The sequence below is a fragment of the Eurypyga helias genome, unplaced genomic scaffold (assembly GCF_000690775.1).
Source record: "Eurypyga helias isolate BGI_N326 unplaced genomic scaffold, ASM69077v1 Scaffold48696, whole genome shotgun sequence".
Taxonomy (NCBI): domain Eukaryota; kingdom Metazoa; phylum Chordata; class Aves; order Eurypygiformes; family Eurypygidae; genus Eurypyga; species Eurypyga helias.
Genome location: NW_010256861.1, coordinates 428 through 7,599, shown reverse-complemented (window position 1 = coordinate 7,599; position 7,172 = coordinate 428). Strand labels below are relative to the sequence as shown.

Genomic DNA, 7,172 nt, shown 5'->3' with positions numbered 1-7,172 from the left:
GGCAGCACATCCTCATCATCGCTGCTGTCATCCTCTGCCGAGGACGGCCCATCTTGTCTGTCACTGCCACCGGCCGCGGTGGCTGCTGCCGGGTCTCGCAGATGGCTGTGGTAAGCCTGCACTGGTGCTGGCCCGCCCTCGGTGCTGCTGCTGTTGGGCTGCACTGGCGGCACCTCTTGCTCTCCCGCCGTCTCCGTGCCCTGTTTTTCAGAGGTCTCAGGACTGCTGGAGTTCTGACTTCTGTAACTGTCATTTTCCTTTTGCCCCAGGAAGTAATCAGAAGGTGGAGCAAATTCTGGATCTCGCTCGTCTCGGAGTTCTTCCTGTTTCCTTGACCACTGTCCAAACATCAGTTCTGTCAGAAACAGGGAAAATGGCAGATTGAATACAGGTTTCAGGGTCTGAAGATCAGTCACAAAGGAGGGCAAAGGCAAGAAGCAGGGAAGATGCAGATCTGTAAAGCCCTGGAAGCTGCTTTTCCATGGAGTACTAGATGGGTGGGTACACGACAGCCCACCTGCTTCACAGAGCACGGAGCGCGCAGAGAACTGCCACCCTCCGTGTCCCTCCTCCCAGTGCCTTTAGCAGCCCTTAAGAACATGGTCATGGGTTATGGGAAGCGACCAAGTAATCAGGGGCGAAGCCTTAGGAGCTCCGCTGTTAGGAGATGGAAACGCTGACACTATCGGTGGCGGGCAGAGGTGAAACCCAGGACCTGCTGTACCTCAACAAGAACTGTGATCCGGCTGCTGCCAGAGCTGTCCATGTCTGATTCACAACAGTCCCGAGGTACTGCCATGTAACAGCAGCTCCCCATCACCACACTTCAAAAGACACGCCCCAGACAAACCCTCGAGACACCCCCCAGGCCTCCTCTCCAAAGCAGGGAGCCTGGTACTCTGGCATTTCTAGCCGGGTCTTCATTTCTACCGAGCCTTCCTCAAGAATTGAAGGAGGAAATTCCGGCACAGAAGGGCTGCATGTTAGTGCGACGGAGCCAAACAGAGCCCATCACAGCAGTAATTCTTCCTTTACTGAGGCAAAGACATTCACCGGTCGGGCCACACGAACCCCAGAGAGCGAACTGGTCCGCACACCCCTCCACGTGAACGGAGACGCTCGTGTCACGCTGTGGCTCAGTGAACCCCAGCTATTTCACTCCCCGTCTGCGAGTGAGCTCCCTGCTGCTTCCCAGTGCGCTGCAGGGGTAGTGCAGTGCTGCCTGCGCATCAGTCGCACACTGGGACCCTGCCGAGGTGAGCAAAACCAAGCCAAGCAGCCTTGGGCCGGATGAAGATCTACCAGATGCTGCGCATACCGCAGCGCTGGAGGGGTAAAGTTACGTGCTTGACCTACTCCTCGGTTGCTTGCACTCAGCAGTCAGGCATCGGGCTGCAGGAGTGTGCACGGCCTTGGATTAATGAGTCTAAACAAGTTCATGGGCTCGGGGAGGGTCTAGAGCACAGCCGTCACTTGACGCTGCAACAAGGAAGGTGTCTCACGATGGGATGCTGGCACTGAGGCAGCCTCTGCCTCTGGCACTTTCCAGTGTCATCCTGTTCCTGTTCAGCAGAACATACCCTGCCATCACACAGCACAAGCTACATCAGCAACACGCCACGGAAACATCACGCTGGAAGTCAATTGATCTTGTGCATCATGAAATTTGTCATTTGTCCACCTCCCTGATCATCCCGCCATGGAGTAACTTGTACAGAAGAACCACCGGCGGGACACTGCAGCAGGGACCGGCACTAAGGTGCGGCTGTTGGCCAGTGCTGCAGCGCAGACAGTCATCGACACGACAGGAGAAAGTGCTCGATGGCCCCTCAGTCCCGCCACGCTCCGTGGCAAACCAGAGAGGCAAAGAGCAGCGTGCATTTCCACACAGCACTGCGCTTCCAGCTTTCCTTACCTTTGCCTTTGTCCCACTCCCGGACGTAGGGCACGCCAGGCTTCGTGTCTCTCCTCTCCTGGATGAGCACCTCTACCTTTCTGCTTGCTGCAGGCACTCGGGGAGCCTCGGGCTCATCAGCGTCACCTTTCAGCGCTGCGTGACATGGAGAGAGGAGGTTAGATCAGGGAGCCCTGCAGCAGGAACAGGAAGGAGCCCTTATGTGCATCTGTGGAGCTCCTACCAGTGCTGGAATGGTGCTCCAGCAACAGAATGCACACGAGGGGCGAGGTGGGCTTTACGCTCAGGTTGGCTCAGGGAAGACGAGGGGCAAGCCAGGTAAGCAGGAAGCCTGTCTGCCCAGGGGCGCTCCAGGAGCTTTCTACTTGTATCTTGGGCTGCTGAAAGTCTACCGCACAATAACCCAAGAAAGAGCGCACCCCGGGTTGCTCCCAAGCTGGAAAATCAGGAAAGAACGCCCTGGGTGTCCAATCTGCAGACGGCCCCGAAACGGTGAGCATGGATTACAGCAAAGGTGCCCTACTGCTGCCCTGCCTTCCATCCCTCCCCCAGGCACCAGCCGCTAGACTTGCGCAGCTCTCGCCCCAACCTGCGCGCTCACCCGCGGGACCCCTGCCCTAGGTGCGACGCACGCAGCACCAGGCTCCAGCATCGCGGTTCTACCTGCCCATCATCAAGCTTCCACGGCGCAATTTCACATGTCCACACTACGGGGAGAGCTCCCAGTACCTGAAGGGTGGCGCTAGTTGTACGTACGGGAGAGATCTGCATCGAGTGCCCCTCAACCCCGTACAAGCTGCAAGAGCCAGTATTTCACTGGAAAAGGCAGATCCTACCTGCGTTCTCCAGTCGCTCTGCCTCTTCCTCTAATCCAGCTTCCCGTAACTTCTTCACCTTCCGTGCCCGCAGCTTAGCCAGCCTGGCGTCAAGAGCCGCCTTCCGTTTCTCCTTCACGTGCTCGCGCTTAGTTCTCTGATCGAGCGTCTTAACAGCAACGAGAAACACAAATTAACCTCCCTTGGTTACTGTAACCAACCCCATCCCTCCCCTCCCCAAGCAACCTAAAGCAACCCTCATCCAGCATCCTGTTCCGACAGGGAGAAAGAGGCCCCAGGGTTCCAGAGCCAGCTGCAGGCGTGACCAGCATCAGCCGGAGCAATGAGATGCAGCAGCGCTGGAACTGGGGTGCCCGCACACCCCGTGGTGCTCTGCACGCTCATACCTGCTCCCGGAGCATATCCAGCGTAGCCCGCTGCTTATGCCTGAGGTCTTTGTCCCGAGAGAAGGCAAAGTAGCCCACGCCAAGTTGTCTGGCCTCTGAAAAGCCAAGGGAAATCAGTTTATCACGGCCAGAGAGGACAAGCACCGCGTGCGCTGCTGTCAGGCATGCACTGCTCCAGCAACACCCCCCGTGGGCTTCAGAGGCCAACAGAGACCCGTTCCCGAGGCTGCAGAAGCGAAGCTGTCCGCAGGGGCACACGGGAGGATGTGATGACACTTGAAACACACAGTCTTGGGCACAACAGAGTTACGTACAGCGAGTCTGAATGGTCATTACACGTGGTGTAACACGTACCTGAGGTTGGCCATAAAGGCACAAGAGGCGGCTTTCCCATACCTCCCCCAGGACCAACCTCTTTGGTGACAGAAAGCTCGGTGACAGGAAGGATGGAGCGTACCGTTTTCTCGGATGTCCTCGTAATGTATGGGTCCCATGGGTCTGCTGAGGGCTGCTGCCTCTTCTTTTTCCCACTGCTGCCTCTGAAGTTCTCTTCTCATGTCTTCAGACAACAGACTACTCCCGTCGGGGCCTTCTCTAATTCACACCAAGAAAACAGAAGAGCAGTTGGAGATGACAGCGCGGAGCTTGCCAGGCCCACGGTATCCAACCATGGAGCTATGACCGGGGTGGTCCCACTGGTGCGGCTTTCATAAACCAGGGCTCATTGCAGGCCCAAGCGCCAGCCATCCCTCTACCCTAGGAGTGCCTGCCCAGCGTTAACACCCCATCTGGGAAAGGCTTCTGTTTCCGCAGGGAAGCAGCAGGATCTTTTCCTGTCCCGCTGCAGCGAGTTTTGCTGGCAGACCACCACTCATAGCAGTGCAGAGGCTGCAAGTTCGAAGCACTCACTGCTCCAGCTTCTGGCCGAAAGCCAGCATCAAGGTTTAGCCCAGCCAGCAGCCAAGCGCCACCCGGCCGCTTGCTCACCTCCCCTGGCCCCCGGTGCAAAGGGGGAGGGAGCCGGAGGAGGCGGGTTTGGAATTGCTCAAGGACTACGATCAATCTGCAGGTCAAAAAGAACCAGGAGTCACCTCGCTGGCATTCCAGAAGGTACCATAAAACACCATGCCCATACCGGGAGCACAGCTTGGAAAGATGCCTCAAATACCTGAGAGCCTGCTGAATCCCCCCGCTACACTTGGGCTCTGTAAGCCAGGGTTTAGCTCTGGTCAGCCGGCACAGCGCAGGTTACTAAAAACTGCCCCAGGGCTTGTATGGGACGTCCACGGCCCACAGGCTGCTGCAGTTCAAAAGCAACAGCCACCAGCCTGCCTTTCAGGTGGCGAGCTGCCAGGGTGCACAAAGCAGAGGCCTAGGAACACCGTATGAGCTTATACTAGAAAGCTTGGATAAAATCAGGGTCACGCACAACCGCTCTGCAGCTGCGCCCTCTGCTCCTGCGGGCACGCCGCAGGCACCAGCAAAAGCTGGCGTGAAGTGTATCTGCAGAAGGCAGCAACGCCACCAATTCCGGATGGAGAACATGATCAAAAGAACATCCTCCTTTCCTACTCATTCACTGAAGCGTGTGAAATTCTGCAAGAGCCACACACTCCCACCAGAGAAGCCACACCTTTTCCCTTGAAGTTCCCGGTCCATTTTAAGAAGACTTGGCAAATCCTTCTTCATGCAGCGTCTGGATCGGCCCAAGAAGTCCACGTAATCAACCCTGCCGTGGAAGCAAAGAAGGGAGGTTACGCTGCTACTCGCGGATTTACAGAACTCCGAAGCAGAAGCCAGAAGCAGCGATGCTTGCAAGGCGTATTCATCCCCTCCCAGTCTCTCCGCGTGCAAGTGCCGCTTCTGCCTTCCGTGGGCAGGCTCGGAGGGAGCATACGGCATGCGGCAGACACCCGCCACACCTCGCCTGCAGCCAGCTGTTGCCCTGGCAGCAAGGTGGTGCGAGAGAACACTCCCAAGGTACCAAGTCACGCACTTTTCCCACTGCAGTAAAGCTGAGCCCAGCACTTGCTTCCCACGCTGAAAATACGGCCACAGCATCGAGTCCCTGCAGGTATGAGACTGCTGCCAGCTACTTCACCGACGAGCCTGCAGCCCATTTGGAACGGGGCTGCAGCGTGCGGTCAGCTGGCGTAGCGACGGCTGGCTAAAACACAGGCACACTCTGCACTTGTGCTCCTTAGGCCACTCCTCCTAGGACCGAGCACTGGATTTACAGGTGTGGAAAAGCTCCCAAGCGCTGCACTTACGGTCCTGTAGCGCTACAAAGTTCTCTCGCGGCGAGCTGCCGCGTTTACCCTTCTGAGGAATGCATGTGGCATCTGCAACAGCGCGCCTGGCCGTCTAGTTCCCAAAAGCCCAACTCCCAGAGTCTGTTGCGTAATTGCCAAGGACATCAAAAGCTCAGCACATCCTCAGCGCCCAGTGGTTTTTATCACAGCGTAACACAACTCCACATTCCCGCCAGGAAAGATGTCAGTACGCGCAGCTCGAGATGGCTGCAGAATCATTAGCACTAATTGTTCTAGCCCCCAAACCGCCCCGCTAGGATGCGGCCCCGCTGAGATGGACAACGCATTGGTAGCAGTAACATGTGGCACTGATGCGAGACTAGGCAGGGGTGGAAAAGCACCGCGGGAGCACGACTTGCAGCAGCCGACATTGTGGCGCCGCACGGGGATGAGAGCACCCGGCAGCGCGAGCCCATCGCTCTGTGGCAGCCCCACCTCGAGGCTCAGTCGGGTGCGGTAGCGGGGCACGTGACTCCCCAGCCCAGCAGCCTCAGGGTGCTCAGATGGATTCCTTCTCCACGGTTACTGTGAGACACTACACTGCACATCTTATCTGGGCCGACGGAAGGGGCACGCGGGGCTGCTCTGGTTTCTGACGGCTACCGCTGTTTCAAACTGGTTACCCCGAGTAAGAACCTCTGCTCCGTCAGCACGTTACACAAAGGGGCAAGGACGATGTGCTGTCAGCCTGTTTTCATCATTATTCCTACTGTCTTGGATGAAAACCCGTGGGTCCGCGGCCAGCCCCAGCGAACTGGCCCAGACTATCTGCGCTGCTGCGGTTAAAGAGGAAGAAGTGCAGGAAAATCGGGTTGCTTTTGCAGTCAGCCTCTCTCCTGAAGAGGAGGGCATGCAACGCAGGACTGCTCACCTCGTCACTCTCCCGCAGTTAAGGTGGGGACAGTGGGTACAGTAAAACCCCCAAGTTTGGCTGGGGTACGTTTCAATTCGAGAGATCGAAGTGTGAAATCCTGTTCGTACTGCACCCAGGAACTGCGCAAGGGACCGAGAGAAGACAGCCCGGTGTCTCCCTCGCGCTCCTATTCCCCAAGTGGCTTTTCCCAAACCCCTGGCTCTGAGTTCTAGGGCAGCCTCACCTCTGGGGAAGGGACGCCGCAGGAAGGACTGTGGTGTAACACTCGAAAGGACAGGAGGTTACCATGTGTTCTCCGTGTCTAGTGCAACCTGGGGGAAAAGGGGCCACTCCACACACTCTGGAGATCAGCCCCATCAGCAGTACCCACCATTCTTCACCCGGGTCCTGGGGTGGTGGGATTTCTGCCTCAGGCTGAGTTTCCTCATCATCTGCCTCTTTCTCTGAAGTCCTTCCAGCAGCTTCACCCTGAGACAGCTCCCAGACCTCATGCTGTTTGTCGATGATCTTCTGAGTGAAGTCCACAAGGTACAAATCCTCGGTTTCCTCATCTAGGGCAGAACACAGATTCTTAGAGAAGAGCCAGGGACAGAACAGGCCCAAGCCCAACAGCAGTACAGAACAGCCACAAGATCCTGCTCCTGGGGAATCCCTCAGGCCCGCTCAGGGCCACATAAGCTGGGAGCTGCAGAGGGGCCCCACAGGGATCACCTCGGGTTCCCAACACAAGTTGAGGGCTTTGGAAGCCATTAATTGTACAGCAGAGACAACGTGGCGCCTTGCACTGAAACACCCTGTGCCCATTCGCCGTCGGGAGCACGGGGCTCGTCACGCCACAGCCCAGACCCT

At 57.3% G+C, this 7,172-nt stretch overlaps 1 protein-coding gene across 1 annotated transcript; it reads right to left on the bottom strand.

The window, feature by feature from the left end:
• Positions 1 to 8: 8 nt before the first annotated feature.
• CCDC174 (coiled-coil domain containing 174) lies at positions 9 to 6,874 on the bottom strand (the record flags this gene model as incomplete). The annotated part of the gene is made up of 7 exons (XM_010153795.1): positions 9 to 355; positions 1,916 to 2,050; positions 2,752 to 2,899; positions 3,138 to 3,232; positions 3,595 to 3,731; positions 4,771 to 4,866; positions 6,694 to 6,874. Coding segments are annotated over 7 exons (1,139 nt in total), but the record flags the coding sequence as incomplete, so codon positions are not given.
• Between the last annotated feature and the right edge of the window lie 298 nt (positions 6,875 to 7,172).